Here is a 17,932-nt window from a genome sequence, read left to right on the forward strand (position 1 = left end):
GAGCCGCAAGGGAGTGGCGGGAAATAAATTCAATAATAATAATAATAATAATAATAATAATAATAATAATAATTTTATCAGTGCCGTGGCGAGCCCAAGGTCACCCAGCTGGTTGCATGTGGGGGAGCGCAGAATCGAACCTGGCATGCCAGATTAGAAGTTTGCATACCTAACCACTACACCAAACTGGCTCTCCAAGCCAGGGAGAAATGGTTGAATTTCTCCCCATGATGTTGGTAAAAGTACAGAACACTGTGGCAGTAGAGTTACCAGCAAAACCAGATGAAAAATGTCCTACCCCTTTAGAGGCTTTCTTCGTGGACATGGTCAGGTGACACTTTAATTAACATCACCTAGTAAGTTAACATCCTATTTAATTTCTATTAAAATACAGGACATTATTTTTCAGGCAGTTAACAGCTCCCTGTGGGAGTTGGCAGTCAGAGTTTCTATATAGGTTAGGTCCTTTATTTTCTCACCTGTTTTTTGAGTTCATTGGGTTCATATTGAGACTTTTATCAGTATCTGTTAGGATTCCCACCAGACCATTTCCTTAGAAATAATGTCTGGCTACTTCTGGGATTCAAATTCAGTGTCTGCAGCTGGATTTTCACACTCACACATGTAAGCCAACATGCTTCTCGCAAGATGCATTTAAAACTTAAAAAAAAAACATCTTCAAGTTGAATGACAAAAAGAATGTTAAGTAATTTTCAACAACTCTTTTCTTTATGAAGATTGCATCACAAGCTAAAAGGCATTGCCAATATCCTTTGTTAAAGTGCCCAGACTGTCCGTGTGACATGAGTTAACCTACTGCAAGTTCAAATGGCTTTTGTCCTAGGAACTGTTGTGATATCATATTGATTGCCATCAATATGCTGATGACACCCAGCTTTTCCTCCTGATGGATGAATGCCCTGATTCTCCCCCAGAAACATTAGCCAGCTGCCTGGAAGCAGTGATGAGATGGCTCAAGCAGAGTTGTCTGAAACTCAACCCTTCAAAGACGGAGTTCCTGTGGCTGGGTAGGGAGGGACCATGCAACTCGCTTTAAGGAGGCCTGCCCTTAGCCTTGATCCAGAACCTGCAGCTGGTCCAAAATGCAGTTGCTAGGGTCCTCACAGCAACACCATGGAGGTCCCACATTAGGCTCATCCTCCACCAAGTCAAATTCCGGATCAGACTAAAGGTCTTGGTAATCACCTTCAAGGCTATATGCGGCCAGGGCCCAGTGTACCTACACCCCTCAAAGAGCCTTGTACTCTGCCACCACCAAATGGCTAGTGATCTATGGCCCAAAAGAAGCCTGCTGGACCTCGGCTGGAGTCAGAGTCTTCTGTATCCTGGCCCCCACTTAGTGGAATGAGCTCTCAGAGGAGATCAGGGCCCTGATGGAGCTAAAGCAGTTCCGCAGGACCTGCAAAAGGAAGCTCCTCCACCAGGCGTTTGGCTGAGGTCAGCCAGAATCAACATCTACTGGGCCCCTGAACCTCTCTCCCTGGAATCCATGTATCTGAATCTACTCCATATACCAGTTTGATTACTAGTCTGTTAAACTCTTATGTTACTACTGTTATTGTTACCATCGTTATATTCTAGTTCATTGGCAAAACTGAGTTCAATGTATAATTCCTTACGTTCCATGATTCAAGTTTCTTATAATTCAGTCCAATGATTTTTCTACATTGTATATGAGGAAACCATTTAAATATAGATTTACAGAACAGACGTCTTCCAGTATTTCATGTTTCTCTGAAGTATAAACTAATAAACATTTTAAAATAACTATATTTTACTTCAGATATCTTATGGTAGATTTTTTTATTACTCAGAAACCCCAAATCAGACTAATGTTGATCATATTTATAATTTCAGGGAATCTTGGAAAAGATGTCATAACATATTTCTCCTATTTTAATGACATAAGATTGTTAAATAATCTGTAACATTATATTATATATTTTTTATATAGAGCAACAACTTTGTTTAATATTTGGAACAAATACAAACACCGATTTCCAGATTGGTATTACAAAGGAAAACTTGTGGAAGTTGGTGATCAACTCATGGAAATAAAAGTAAGATATGTTCTTTTTGTATTTTATTGTGGGGGGATTCATATTTGACATGAATCAAAATTCAAATAATTGATTACAAAGGCTGTTTATGTTTATGCTTATGCTTATGCTTATTTTATATACCACCACTATCAGATGTCTCACGGTGGTATATAAAATCAATTCAAAAATCTAGCTCTTCTTCTTCTAAGGAGCAACCGTGAAAGAAGCACATAACATTTTATCAACAGTAAAAAATGGAGGCAGAAGGAGCAGAGTGGACACCTGTGTACTGTGACTACCCCATGTATTAGGGTAGGGGAACATTTCAGTGTCAGTCAGAAGGAAAATGAGGTTGAGTGGAGAACTGAGAGGAATTGGTTGCCATATAATCTCCTCCTAAGAAGAATCTCCAGTCTGATTTTCCTTTACATATCTGAAGACATGGCTTTGGAAAGCTCATCTGTAACCACTATGCCATAATTCCCAAAGGTCAGTCCTCCCCCACACTCAACGAACATTCCAAAGCACAGGGTCTTGACATCTCTCCACACCCATGCCCTCATTTGGCACCATGCCACCACAACCTCCCACACAACACATTCAACCCCATGCCCTTACAGACTGGACAACTCCTCCCCTTCCTCTTCCCGCTGCCAAGCTCTAGCTCCCGTTGTATTCTTGGATACAGCGGGCTTTGCCCCTAGTATTAGTATAAGATGCACGATAACAGCTAGCAAAATAATTTGTTTTGTTAGGATATTTGTTTTGGATCAGGTTTGGTGGGAGAGGGGAGATGGAATCTTTATCCAGGGGGCCTTGGTGGCTTTTGGCACCACTGATCATCAGGATGCTGATGATACCCAACTCTACATTTCCATTTTCTCTAAGGTATGTGAGGCATTCAAAGACCTGAACAAGTATATATAGCTTTGGCTGTTTCTTTCTGATCATGGTTATCCATTTGCTGATCACATCCAGAATAGATTACTGCAATTTACTTTATGTGAGATTTCGGTGGAAGATGTTTTAGCTTCAAGTAATACAAAAAGCTCTTGCAAAATCGCAGCCTGGCATAAGTTACAGGGATGCCATTTCTCATAATTATCTCCAATACAGGATGGTGTATTGGCTGTCCTTGATCAGATTTATTTTTTCCTAAATGTTTTATAGCAGTTTATTATAAAAATGCAAATGTGTTTGTTTTCAGGAATATAAACTGGCACTTGTTCAGTGCTATGAGCAGTATCTTCAACAGATCAGTAACACAGACATTGACATACCTGAACTGGACGTGCAGCAATTTCAGTCTAGTTTTTTCCCAAATGGAGTTAAAGATAAAAAAGCTGTAACTACAGTAAGTATTGACAAAATAGATATATTAAATAATTCGATTTGACTCAAGAAACACCTTACAATACAATCCTAAAGAGGTCTACTCAGAATCCTAGATTTCTTAGGATTGTACTGCTAGGGCCCAACAAGATTTTCTAAGTATAAGCTGTCAAGAGTCACAGCTTCATCAGATACAAAAATGAGGTTTGATTCTTGAAAGCTTGCATGGTAAAAATCTTGTTGCTGCCTAAAATCTCTAAGGCGCTACTGGATTAGAATCTACTTGTTCTGCTGCAAATTGACATGGTTGCCTTCTGAAACTATATTTTACTATAGATTTAAAGGGGTAGCCATGTTCGTCTCAAGTAGCACAATAAAATCAGTCAAAAGCGTGAGCTTTCGAGTGCAACACTCTTTCTCAGACTATGCTTGCATTCAAAAGTTCATGCCTTGAATAAATCTTTGTTGGTCTTAAAGGTGCAACTGGACTCTGATTTTATTGTTGTTATATTTTACTGTGTTATTCTGTACATATTTTACTATTTTAACATTTACCAGTTGTTATTAAATGTACAACAAATATGCTTCACATTGTTGATTTTTATTTAGTTATAGAAAAAAATTGTTTAGTTAGAAAATCACATTGATTTTTATTCAGTTAAGACTCTTCAGAGTCTTGCTTGAGGCAGCTATGTCAGCAAAAAATGCAATGAAAAAATAAAAACTGTTCTATCAGTAACAAACAGCTGTTCATAAAAAGATGGTATAAGATTTATTTATTTATTTAGATTTCTATACCACCCATTTCTTTGCAGCTCTGGGCGGTTATTGTGTTTTTGTGGGGAAACTCTTTTGTGAACCACCACACATCATTTTGGGAGTGGCAGTATAAAAATTGATAGATAGATAGATAGATAGATAGATAGATAGATAGATAGATAGATAGATAGATAGATAGATAGATAAAATGATGTAAAAGAATATTCATACAGAAGTTCTAGAAGCAAATATCAAAAACAGCTAAAAATTAAATCCTTTAGTTAATAGCCAAATGTGTTCTTCAAATACAGAAATTTTCAGTACTGGTAACTCTACACTAAGGATTTGTATTCAGTAACTTTTAGATATTCCATGCAAGGATTTTATGCAATATCAGCATAGCCGCTTTTTGGTGCATAGTTTTTGCCATAAGGATGGTAATTGCTATATATATATTATCAACATCATATTTTATAAGCTTTAACATTTCATTAAACAATTGATTTTGTTCCATGAAATAGTCTCTTACAATTCTTACAATTTCTGTCACCGCCATACCAAAGATTTTTAAAATTTATATTATTGTTATTTTTAATTATTTATTGTTATTGCTTTGACATTAAAATGTTCCAATAACAATTTAAGCATCTATTAAGACATTGTCACTCAGTTCCCCTTTTGTCTAATTTGGCTATGTTTTTATGTTTCTAGCTTTCCTCTGAGAAGGTACATCTTGCTCCACCACACATTTTCTCCTTTAGGACCAAAGGCTGTTAGCCAGTTCACTCATACAGTTGCAGTGCAGGAAATGTTCTATTGGAGAACTTTAAAATGTTATCTGTTATATATTAAAAATTGCAGTTGTCAGGTCATTTGAAAGTAAAAATATCTTTGAGTTTCTACAATAGAAATTGTGCCTCTGGATTCTTTTCTTTCAATAAGTAGTGAATAAGCAACAGTCGCATGAAAAAAGAACAGTTGCTCAGGAACTGGGAGCAAACTCCTATTTTGAAATCAAGATTTTGGGGATGGCCTCGTGAGCCCTTGCTCAGATTGAGCACTATTTGGAAGAAAAAGGATGGTAAATACTATTTGGAAAAAGCAGAATCATAGGAAAGACACAGGATATGTAATAGAGATAAATGAGGGACAAACAAAGCAAGAATGGGTGGGGAACATTTCATCCAGGACTTAAAGAGTCAAGAGCCTGAATATTGGCAAAAAAGTTGAGCAAGAGAAAGATAGGCTGATGTGGAGGTTCATAGGTCATATTGACAACTACAGATGAACATCTGTGTATAAGGGAAGGGGGATCTGGTCCCTTTACTGGAAGGAATCAGAAGGTTGTGTTAGTAGATCTGCCATCACAGCACTTAGTAATCAGCAGCCCCTGAATCAGGCGCTGATTGAAATCATTGGACTACCGGCAAACTGTCACATGAGCCATCTCTGGACAAAAGATGAAGAGAAGGGGGAGGCTGTTGATTAGACAGCTATGAAATCAAGATTACTTAGTGGTACATGTTATTCAAAAGTTAGGGAAGTGGTGTACATTCTGTATGGTGATTTGAAGCATTCCTTCATCTTAATGTATTGTTATTCATTTTAGTTCCATGTGTTGCAAACAAGGAATGTTTGCATGTACAGAATCGTATGTAACAGTGATATGGATCTTCTGAATCCGGAGTCTTTGAAGACATGTTTCACAGTCTTGTCCATATTTCGACTCATCATGCAGATCACTCTGCCACATGAGCATTTGTGTTGGATTGTCTATAATGGTATGTTATTCCTTTTCCCCTTCACATGCACTTTTCAATATAATTTCTATAGAAAGCCACAAGAAAACGTTTTTGCTTCATTTGCATAGTTCAGTGATAATTTAAGTTCAAACACATGAGCACTGACTGTTAAATTAAAAACTTCTATGAATAAGCATGAAATATTTTTGCGTGTTTCTCGATATGCTTTCTTTCGAGATTACCTGATGATATCTGACCTAGCCACAGTGTTCCATGCAACTGTCTTCTCCAGACTGGACCTCTGTAACTCACTTTATGCAGGGTGACCTTTGAGGCTGCTCTAGGTACTCTAACTGGTCCAGAATGGTCTGTTCTTGGCTTCTGACAAGAGCCCCATGGACAGCACATATGGCTCCGGGTTGAAGACTGGATAAAATACAAGACATTCAATGCCTTAAGTGGACTGGAACCCCTGTATCTTTGGTACTATCTCCTCCCTTAGACCCCACCCCCCAAAGAATATTAAGATCAGGCAGCTTAAACCTACATAGGGTTCCTTGCCCCAGGGAGATAAAACTCGTCTTGACCAGGGTCAGGGCTTTTTTGGCCTTGTCCGTGGCCTAGTGGAATGCTCTGCCTGAGGAGATCATGACTTTCTAGGATCTCACACAGTTCTGGAGGGCCTGCAAAACAGCTGTTTCACCAGGCCTATGATTGAGGCCACAAGAGCCTCTTGTGGCGCAGAGTGGTAAGGCAGCCGCCTGAAAGCTTTGCTCATGAGGTTGGGAGTTCGATCCCAGCAGCCGGCTCAAGGTTGACTCAGCCTTCCATCCTTCCGAGGTCGGTAAAATGAGTACCCAGCTTGCTGCTGGGGGGTAAACGGTCATGACTGGGGAAGGCACTGGCAAACCACCCCGTATTGAGTCTGCCATGAAAACGCTGGAGGGCGTCACCCCAAGGGTCAGACATGACTCGGTGCTTGCACAGGGGATACCTTTACCTTTACCTTTTTATGATTGAGGCCAGGCAATGACATCAAGAAATACTGGCCTCCCTACTTGAAACATCCACCAAGAGAGATCCCTCCAAACTCTGAAAAATCCCATGGGGAATCAATATTAGGAGGTGGTATTTAATGAAGGATTGTTGTTTTATTGTTATTGTTATTTTATGATGTATGTTTTTTATGTTATTATGTATGTTGTCAACAACCCTGAGATAACAGGATGGGAAAGTATACAAATAAACTATTTATTTTTAAAATTTCAGGATTCCTGAAAAACCTGGATCCCAATACCAGTAAAATATTTAAACCTGGGATTTTCCAGAAATCCTGCATTATTTTTTTTTGGGGGGGAGGGGGGAGGTTAATAGACTTGAACTGAAAACTACTCTGAGTTGCTAGGAAGAGCAATATATAAATGCAATTAAAAAAAAAAAACACTGAAGGGAAAAAGCAGTGGCAAAGCCACTAAAAACAACTGAGAGATGACTCAGCTGGGGCTGTTTTGGATACTCCTTTTAAACTGGACTGACCAAAAGAGCTGGCCAAACAGCTGATTCTGTGGGGAGAATTCTCCCCAAAGGCTTGGCTGGGGCTCTGCCGGGCAGCCTACTTTAAACTGGCCTGTCATCAGTCTTCAGAAGAAAAAAAGCCCTTGGTAGCAGTGCTGTTTTGACACCTATGCACATATTTGAATTATAATTTTGATACAAACAGGTACTAACAAATTAGAAAACTAGTGACAAGCTACTGGCACCGTATATAGCCTATGTTTTGTCTTCACCTTGCAGATACTTAAATGCAGGGTGTGGCCAAGAGTCCTTGGGCATAAGCCAAAGGAAAGAGTCAGAGCCTCTTTAGTCTTGATAGGTGGCTTACGGCCTGGCACTCTATGTTAGGAAGCCTCTTTTGGGGGCCAACCCTGATTTATTTGCTTTTGTTTAATTGTTTGAATTGGTGGATTCTGTTTTGATATTGTTCAGTTTTAGGCCCCTCATTGTAAAACCAGCACACAAATGACATAAATATTTATGTTTAAACATATTAAAAGAATAAATTTGTCCTTACAGGTACAATTTATATGTATACCATATGTAGACATTTGATGACTGTTGGTCAATCTGCTAAGGTATGGCAATTCCTTCCTTCATATTGTATGTCAAAGCAAGTAGAAATAGTTTGCCATGAGAGCTCAATTAGTGGCCATTCTAGATTTTTTGGGTATACCCTCCTTAAAGACAGAGTCTTGGGCTTTATGTTAGTGAGCAGACCCCTGTGGTCAGAAGAACAGTTTTCTCCATAGAATTAAAAAAAAAACCCTGTAGTGGTCCCCTACTTTAAAAAAAGGTTTTATAAGAATTTTAGAAAATTCACCTTTCAGATACAAGTACCTTATGCCCATTTGCCAGCAGTGTTTGTCTTCTACTAAAAACATGCCAAGAAAAGCTGAATTCTTTGGCATATACACATTATGCAGATTTCTATTTATCTTATTTTTTTTACTATCTAACATAGTTTATTGTAATTTTGTGAACTCTAGGGAGGAGCAAGATGCTCTATAAGGGTCGTCAGGCTTCATGCACAGCCCTGGGCATCTTGTTTGAGCTTTCTTTTCTGACATTTTGGCTAGTTTTGCCTATGTACTTTCAAATGTATGTTTGCTGCCCTCAGGGATAAATTTAAATTTAAAAAGTAAGTTGAGATTAATATCTACATTTCATGCTTTGCCTATACACCTGCATGTCACAGCTTGCATACAGCTTTTGCTATTGCAAAAATTCTAACAAATAATGTATTAAACTTACTCAAGAGTGATTCTCTTTAAGTTAGAGTACCAGTTCATTCCTGATTGTAGGGTTTCTTTTTCCCATTCTCCTTCAGTGTATAACAATGTAAAACAAGCATATGAAACTATTGTGCATATACTGCCCTCCATCTTTTAGTTCATAAAATCAAAGTTAACTGAGTGACCATGCCATTATAACCCAAGTGTGTTACTCGGAAGTAGGCTGACATAATTTGATGGTGTCATTCTTGAGTAGATTCCTAGTGGACTGTCAGGCTACTTGGCTCAGCTTGCTCCAGGGTTTTTGTAATCTCCCAGCTTGATCCCTCCCACAGTTCTGGTTTTCTTTGTGATTGAACTGGCCAATCATTCCAGTCAGTGATTTGATTCAGAATGTGCAGATTCAGTGATACCAGCATTAACTGAAACCCTAAAAGAATTTTTAATCTGCAATTAAGACATGAGGTTGCATACTCAGAAAATGGAGCTTAGGAATAACTGAAAAAGATAGAAGGTTCCACTATAATTGGCTATAAGACTGGATCTTAGAAATGGAGGAACTTATTTATTTATTTATTTATTTATTTATTTATTTATTTATTTATTTATTTATTTATCATACTTTTATACCGCCCTCCCCGGAGGCTCAGGGCGGTTTACATTATAACAGAGAACCATACATAAAACAGTCTGTAGAACATGTACACCAATAACCAACAATTGCAACCAAACACAACACAGTATAACAATAAACAATCATAACACAAACAGGTCCAGGGCTTGTTGATGGGATTCTGAGGGGGGTGGCTTATTGATTGAATTCTGAGGGGGGGGTGGGGGGGAGCAGGGGCCCTTGGTCGCTGTAGATTACATCTGGTCTCGGCCAAATGCCTGGTGGAGGAGCTCCTTTTTGCAGGCCCTGCGGAACTGTTTAAGCTCCGTCAGGGCCCTGATCTCCTCTGGGAGCTCGTTCCACCAGGTAGGGGCCAGAACAGAGAATGCTCGGATCTTGGATCCAAAGAAGTATGCAACTTTATGTTTGTATTTCTCTGATGCCCCTGAGGTTGCATAGTAAAACAGTAAGCTAAGTTTGAAACAGACAGTGCTTGTGACATGGCTTGAAGGTCTCCTATTATAAGAGAAGTTAAAAAAAAACAGGAAAATGACCTTGAGCCTTCTTAGAGTAGCTCTTTAGATGTTTTAAGCTAGACAGTATATTGGTTGATCGTCTTGCTACCGAACTATAAAGATATATAGACTTTATATTGTAAATATAAGCCTTAATAGTTAGTTTTTATAATTTGTACTCAAACCAAAATCTGGCTAAAATAAAAGGAAGTTATACAAGCAAGTAAATGTTGATTAGTGTTTTGATTTTAAAATAAACAACAGTGCAGATAAATATATTTTATAATAAATTTGCCATCTGAATACAATGTGTCTCATTCTGATATGGATGATTTTTCTACTGAAAGTATTTGAGTTAAAACTGTAGTGCCATCAAGTGGATTTTAAAAATAGTGACATAATTATTTGACTTGAAAAGACATGGTTAGCTGAAAACTATATGCTTAGAAAGGTCCACAACAGTTTTTAGCTCATTTGCAAATGTATTAGCATTTTAATGTATGTTGTACACCAAAAATCTGACTCTGCAAGAAAATAAAAGGAATAAATTTTCTCCCAGTTTATAATCTTTTTCCTGCTTGGTCACTGGCTGAGAGCCTTCCTATCACAGGAGATTAGACTATTTAAAGCATGTGCTGTGCTTAAGGTAAAGGTAAAGCACTAGGTCATGTCTGACCCTTGGGGTGACCCCCTCTAGCATTTTCATGGCAGACTCAATACCTGGGGCCATTTCGCACGGCTTCAAAGTAGCACAATGGTTGCTATTTGGAAACGCTACTAATTTGCCATAACCCACGACGTCGTAGACAATCTGCAACAATCCTGAAACCAATCAGCAAAAAGCGCTTCGTTGTGGCGCTTTCAGGGGAATCCAGAAAAGTGGATTCACCCTCAGGATAGCGATACACTCCTGCAACCAATCTGCAACAGTAGCGCTAAAGACCTGTGCGTTACCATTGTTGCTGGTTCTTCAAAGTCCCTCCCCCTGGCTCTCTCCTCCAAACTTCCGGCGAAGCGATCGCCATTTTTTTTTCTCCGAGCGAGCGGGGATAAACGCACCGGCGAGCCTCTTTCTGTTTAGAGGCTTCCCTGGCTTCAGTCCTTCACCTTTAGTCACTAAGCACAAACCACTGAAAAGCCCGTTTGCTGAAATAAAGTCCCTTTATTTTTTACACATAAATTCAGCCGAAAATCGGGCCCGTGAGAGGGGGGGGGGATTTTTTTTTTATCACTCGAGGCAGCGTGCAAACGATCATACAATCAAATGACAGTTCACATTAGGCAGCTGGATGGGTCTCTCCGTAGCAACGAATCTACCTAGATTCGTTGCTATGGGTCGTTTTTTTTTTTTTTAAAACCTTTCTTAAAGGGAAAGGGGCTGTTTGGGAGCATGCTAACGGCTGCCCATTGGCTGCTTGACGGCCAGGGGCGGGACGAGCTTGGCAATAGCGCTTCCTTTCTAGCGATTTCTGCCGAGACCGGAAGCCTGTGGGAAACGCTAAAAAACGCAACTGATTCCACTACAAAGGCAGGTATGCATAACGACGAATTCCACTATTTTAAATGGCGATTTTTCATTCCGCAAACAATTTGCAACAAAGATCCCTGTGCGAAAAGGCCCCTGTGGTTTGCCAGTGCCTTCCCCAGTCATTACCGTTTACCCCCCAGCAAGATGGGTACTCATTTTACCGACCTCAGAAGGATGGAAGGCTGAGTCAACCTTGAGCTGGCTGCTGGGATTGAACTCCCAACCTCATGGGCAGAGCTTCAAACTGCGTGTCTGCTGCCTTATCACTCTGCGCCACAAGAGGCTCTTGCGCTGTGCTTAGCATCCTAAGCACCATTAAAACTCCGATTTAAATATGACTTTGACCAGGGAAAAATATTGACCTGCACTGTCTTGTTTAAGGGGGTGGGGGTCGCTATGTGTACTGTATGACATGTAGAACTGCCTTGCACAGGTAGCAGCCTTGTTTGAGCATGGCACTGCAAGTCCCATGAGAAAGTGTTTTTGCCTCAATCTGCAGCACATTTAAATCAAATTTCCATACATGAATATCAAATTTAAATTTTAAAAAAGCCAGTTTGTATTTTAGTTTCATTTGAATGTAAATTCAAAACTACCATTTTAATATAATTTAATTATAACTATATAATTATATAATTTGAACTAATCTAAATAGAATCTGTTGTAGAATGTGACATTTAATTTATAGTTTTATTCTCTTTAACAGGTGCTGGAATATTTACTGTGGGCTTGTGTATGTATGGAATCATCAGTCCCACTTTTAGCTGTGCATTACTTGACTTGGAGAACTACACTTTATGCTGCTGTTTGCCAGTGTTACTATGACTGCCAGTTGGGCATTCATGGAGAGGTAGCAATTTGTAATTGTCAAACGCATTTTAATGTGCATTAAAAGTTGTACAAGAATGTGAGAAAACAAACTGCTTTTAAGAACTACTATTAAGGTCTGTTCAAAGACATGGATATTCAACTTTTTTGTGCAAAACAGAAAAATAATGTTAGTCAAAATTGCCCTTGAGTATTAACTATTGGTATCATGAAGTCTGCTGAACAGAGGACATTGCTAGATTCTGCTGTGATAAGGGACCAATATATTTATGGCTGATTGTGTCTCTGTGTTTAGTTACTAGAAGATGTCTTTGACTTCAGAATGTTCCTTCCTATCCTGTTTCTAGCTTACCACTTTCCTAGTTCATTAATGAATCTCCCTGGTAGGTATTCCATCTCCCTTCTTGGTTATCTGTATCCTCAGTTTAAAACACTTAATGATCATCTAGATTTGGATTGTCACCACTATTGAATGGATCTACTACACTATAACTTTCCCAGCCTTCCTGTGTCCTGTTGGACTTCCTACCTGGAAGCTAACCTTAGGGTGAGTTTTGGAAATCTGAATGCCTGAGGACTGGTGGATTCTAGTAGATAATTACTACCGTTATTTTTCTTTCCATGCTGCACTCTTTTAAAACTAAAATAATCTCATATGCTCAAGTGATATAAATGTTTTAATTTTGTAGGTATTTGCACGCCGTGGTCTGAGCAAAATTGATGAACTAAAACAAATGGAAAACATGAGTTCTTCATCATTAAATGTGGAAACAAGGCAAATATTCAAAGAAGCCACTGTGAAGGTACAAATGTTTTATGGAAATTGTATATTTAAACAGGTAGATAATATAAACATTTCTACTTTTCCTTCCATCTCTTTGGGCTAGATGGCCACAATGATCTTCAAAAGATCTGCATTTGAACCCAGAAGAAAGCCAAAAGGGCTTCTTCGACCAAGACTGAGAACTAATCTAAAAGAAGCACAATATGTAAGTTGTGGCATTTTACAGCAGTTTTTTAAAAATTTGTGTTTAAGGCCCATTATGCACGGCTGCCGAAACGGCGATTTCGGGTCACATGGAAAACGCGGAGGGGGAAGACGCGAAGCACACCAGTTATGCACGGGAGGGGGCAAAACCCAGAGTAACCAATTATGCAACCAGTTATCGGTGATTTTAGTCACCGCCATTCCACCCCGAATGTGCGTTATTCCCCCCATGCATAATGGGTCTAATAGTTGATTTTATGATTCTGTATAGATCAGGCTTTTTCAATCAGGGTTTCATTAAACCCTGGGATTTCTTAACAGCCCTGGAAGGATTTCCTGAATGAGTGGGAGTTAATTAAATTTATATATTTTTTCAAATTTGCTAATCATTTATTGGATGAAATGTCCATATATGGTCATGTCAAAAACCCCTCCTCCATGGCCAATAATAGGTCTAGAGGAGGTGGGAATGGGAGGGATCCCTGTGGGCATGTACACAGCTATGCTTCCCAACTATATTCTGCACAATCATGCTGCTCCTGTGGTTTCTCAAAGCCTGAAGAATGTTTCAGGGATTTCTCAAGGGTAAAAAAATTGAGAAAGGCTGGCATAGATGCATACAAAGTCTTTGGAATGATTTTTGCAATGTCTTACAGATTAATTTTCTTTAGAAATTCTGTTCCATAAAGACTTGCTTCATATGATGAATACAATATAAAAAAGCAAAACTTGCCTTGAAAAACATTCGGTATAATGATTTATATAAGTTTCTTTGAACACTTACCATAATAGAAAAGAATAACTCAGCCATGAAGATTTTAGAATCAGAATAATAGAGTTGGAAGGGACTTCATGGGTCATCTAGTCCAACGCCTTGTACTATGCAGGACACTCACAACCCTATCGCTCATCCACTGTAACCTGCCTCCCATTTGAACCTTCACAGAATCAGCCTCTCCGTCAGATGGCTATCCAGCCTCTGTTCAAAAATTTCCAAAGATGGAGAACTCACCACCTCCCCAGGAAGCCTGTTTAACTGAGAAACCGCTGTAACTGTCAGGAACTTCTGGATGTTTAGATGGAATTTCTTTTAAATTAATTTAAAATTCTGGCCCACAGATTCTGGTCTGTCCCTCTGGGGCAAGAGAGAACAACTCTGCCCCATCCTTTATATGAATCATAGAATCATAGAATCATAGAGTTGGAAGGGGCCATACAGGCCATCTAGTCCAACCCCCTGCTCAACGCAGGATTAGCCCTAAGGCAGCCTTTTAAATACTTGAAGATGGTTATCTGATCCCCTCTCAGTCACCTCCTCTTCAGGCTGTATTGGGGGGACGTGGTATTTGCAATGGATTATTTGAAATTTAAGAGGTTCTTGATGTTTTATTTTTGCTTTAATTTAGCTGCCATGGCCTCGTACAATCACAGAACGTCTGCTTCTGGAACTCTTTGAGTGTAATTCATCTCATTTTTTTGCTATCCTGGAAGCTCTATTTGATAAAAATAGGAGGACACTGATCCCTAGTCCTCCTGTTCCTGATGAAGTAGAAATTCGTGATGTGATTTCAGAGCTGTTTTTTGCAGGCACGGACATTGTTTCAGGTAATTGGAAAAAAATATGATGTACAGAGAAAGTTAATACAAAGTAAAGTTAATACAGTAGTACATAAGGAAGACCAAACTTATTTCTTTTATTTCTCTTGTTACCAATATTAGAGGTAATTAACAGAGCAATTCTGTGCAAAATTATTCCAGCCTAAATACATTAATTCCAGTAGGCTCCAGCTAGAATAGGATTGTAGTGTAAGTTTAGCTTCATGATTTATGACTTGGACCATCAGCAACATAAGTGGAATCATGTTAGAGGAAGGCAACTTCCCTTCCTCCATCTTCCAATGCAGTTATCCTTGTTCCACAGAATTGTATTCCTTGTAAGTCAGTAGACTTGGGGTGTCAAAAATATGGCTGGGGGCTGTCAGAAATACAGGGCCATTTCGCACGGCTTCAAAGTAGCAGAATGGTTGCTATTTGGAAACGCTACTAATTTGCCATAACCCACGACGTCGTAGACAATCTGCAACAATCCTGAAACCAATCAGCAAAAAGCGCTTCGTTGTGGCGCTTTCAGGGGAATCCAGAAAAGTGGATTCACCCTCCGGATAGCGATACACTCCTGCAACCAATCTGCAACAGTAGCGCTAAAGACCTGTGCGTTACCATTGTTGCTGGTTCTTCAAAGTCCCTCCCCCTGGCTCTCTCCTCCAAACTTCCGGCGAAGCGATTGCCATTTTTTTTTCTCCGAGCGAGCGGGGATAAACGCACCGGCGAGCCTCTTTCTGTTTAGAGGCTTCCCTGGCTTCAGTCCTTCACTTTTAGTCACTAAGCACAAACCACTGAAAAGCCCGTTTGCTGAAATAAAGTCCCTTTATTTTTTACAAATAAATTCAGCCGAAAATCGAGCCCGTGAGAGGGGGGGGGATTTTTTTTTATCACTCGAGGCAGCGTGCAAACGATCATACAATCAAACGACAGCTCACATTAGGCAGCTGGATGGGTCTCTCCGTAGCAACGAATCTACCTAGATTCGTTGCTATGGGTCGTTTTTTTTTTTTTAAAAACCTTTCTTAAAGGGAAAGGGGCTGTTTGGGAGCATGCTAACGGCTGCCCATTGGCTGCTTGACGGCCAGGGGCGGGACGAGCTTGGCAATAGCGCTTCCTTTCTAGCGATTTCTGCCGAGACCGGAAGCCTGTGGGAAACGCTAAAAAACGCAACTGATTCCACTACAAAGGCAGGTATGCATAACGACGAATTCCACTATTTTAAATGGCGATTTTTCATTCCGCAAACAATTTGCAACAAAGATCCCTGTGCGAAAAGGCCCACAGCATTCAAGCAACTGATGCGAGAGAAGGAAGTCAGTAGGCTGCTTGTAGGGGAGAGAACAGATGCACAGGTACATATGGTGAGGTGTGTGTAGTTGAAGCTGTGAAGAAATTAAATGAAATAGCTAGGGGAAAAATAGACTTTCATATGATTAAAAACATTTATTGGTGCATTTGTGGATTTCCCCAGTAAATGAAATGCTTTCACTTGTAGGAATCAATTGTTTTTGTTTTGTATTTTGAATAAAAAATAATATTGTTAATTTGGTTGGCCTGAATCACTTTTAAAGCTTATATCTCTGATACCAGGCATTACATTTTATGGCAGACGTGGCCCAGGCCTGTCAGATCTAATCCTCATAACGAATGAGTTTGACATCTCTATGGAGCAAATTGGGAGTCAGTGGTAGGAGGCTAGAATTGGCAAATTTCTTCCCAAAATTTGTAGGTGAACAACCTGTTCTGTTGGAGTAGCTGGCACTAGAACAGTAAATCAGCACTTTAGGGTCCAAGCCTATATCTTGATGCTTGTTAACAAACTAGAAAGGCCACTTGCATGAGTGAAAGGCTCACTTGTTAGTGGTAGATATTCATTGTAGGGGAACTAAGTCCCCCAACTACTTGAGTTGAATGGAGATTGTACTTAAATCAGGAAAAAATGACTAGAATCCTTGGTGGTGGTGATTATTTTTCTGTGATTTATATCCCACATATGTATTTCTAGCTTACTTTCTGGTTGACAGTATAGACTGTGTGCTTATATCCATTGTGAGTTTTAACAAGGGGATACATTAAATGGAGAAAGACTAGTGGCTTTAGTAGATCTATCTTACAGAAGGCCATGGTTTGGGAGGCAATAAGAAATTTGAGCAAGGCAACTTACTTTAAAATAACTATTGAGTTCTTATTTGAAAATGCTATGTTAAGAAACTAACATGAAAGAAATACATTTCAATTTTATATTACTTTAATGCACTAAAACCTGAACAAATATAACTATTCAAATGGAAAGGGTTAACCAGTTTGTTCTGTTAAAGGTGGCGTACATGGAATCTCATCCTCTGATCATCCTGGTGTAATAACTGCATCATCATCATCACTTATGGAGCTAATATTATCAGGTGAATTGATTGTTTTTATTTGTAAGTCATTTCTTGGGCCATTTTTCAACTGCTGCTTTTTGGATCAATTGAAATTTCCAGAGTTTACAACACAGTTACTCACTCTGTTGGTCTTGGAGAACAACATGTACAATTCCCACCAACCAAGGCACACTTTCCTACTACATGCTCTGCCTATCACCCTGAACAATATTATATAACTATAATAATATAACCTTTTAAAGCAGCAGAACACTTTTGAACAGATGGGGTTGTCTCTCCCCACTGTCACTGAATTTTAGAAAGCCCTTATCTATCTGAAGTGAGGGAAAGACTTGCAGGTCAGTGTTCTGATGTAAAGGAATTTGTAAGTTTTTAAGTTCTCCAGAGTTGTTACAAAATAATTGATTCCTATGAATCCTGAAATCTTATTGAGTATAATGCCAGAAAACATTCCTTGAAAGGCTGAAGATTTCTTTTTTCATGCAGGCACTGTGGCAAGAATTGTAATAGCAAAGCTCTGGAAACAATAGGTACCTAAGATTATAGACTAGTCAGACAAACTTGGGAGAACTATGCAAAATGGCCAAGCTGATGTTGAATCAATAGCAGATCCACAGAAGAATTTCAAGAGCAATGGCATTTCTGTATAGACTATAGAAGAAGAGTTGGTTCTTATATGCTGCTTTTCTGTACCCAAAGGAGTCTCAAAGTGGCTTACAGTCGCCTTCCTTTCCCTCTACCCTAAGGTGACCAGATTTTAACATTGGTAAAGCGGGACACCATTGA

The 17,932-nt window shown here is 39.2% G+C and overlaps 1 protein-coding gene across 4 annotated transcripts in view; it reads left to right on the top strand.

Annotated features, from left to right (window-relative positions):
* The window catches only part of CFAP54 (cilia and flagella associated protein 54), a 147,648-nt gene that overhangs the window by 17,423 nt on the left and 112,293 nt on the right, over positions 1-17,932 (top strand). For all 4 annotated transcript variants that reach the window (XM_077339115.1, XM_077339113.1, XM_077339116.1 and 1 more), the window contains exons 2-10: positions 1,976-2,081; positions 3,271-3,417; positions 5,764-5,935; positions 7,970-8,028; positions 12,048-12,191; positions 12,859-12,972; positions 13,057-13,158; positions 14,564-14,762; positions 17,081-17,164. In XM_077339115.1, the coding sequence (XP_077195230.1) occupies positions 1,976-2,081; positions 3,271-3,417; positions 5,764-5,935; positions 7,970-8,028; positions 12,048-12,191; positions 12,859-12,972; positions 13,057-13,158; positions 14,564-14,762; positions 17,081-17,164 (1,127 nt within the window). The remainder of the gene's footprint in view (positions 1-1,975; positions 2,082-3,270; positions 3,418-5,763; positions 5,936-7,969; positions 8,029-12,047; positions 12,192-12,858; positions 12,973-13,056; positions 13,159-14,563; positions 14,763-17,080; positions 17,165-17,932) is intronic.

The sequence above is a fragment of the Paroedura picta genome, chromosome 5, assembly GCF_049243985.1.
Source record: "Paroedura picta isolate Pp20150507F chromosome 5, Ppicta_v3.0, whole genome shotgun sequence".
Classification (NCBI taxonomy): domain Eukaryota; kingdom Metazoa; phylum Chordata; class Lepidosauria; order Squamata; family Gekkonidae; genus Paroedura; species Paroedura picta.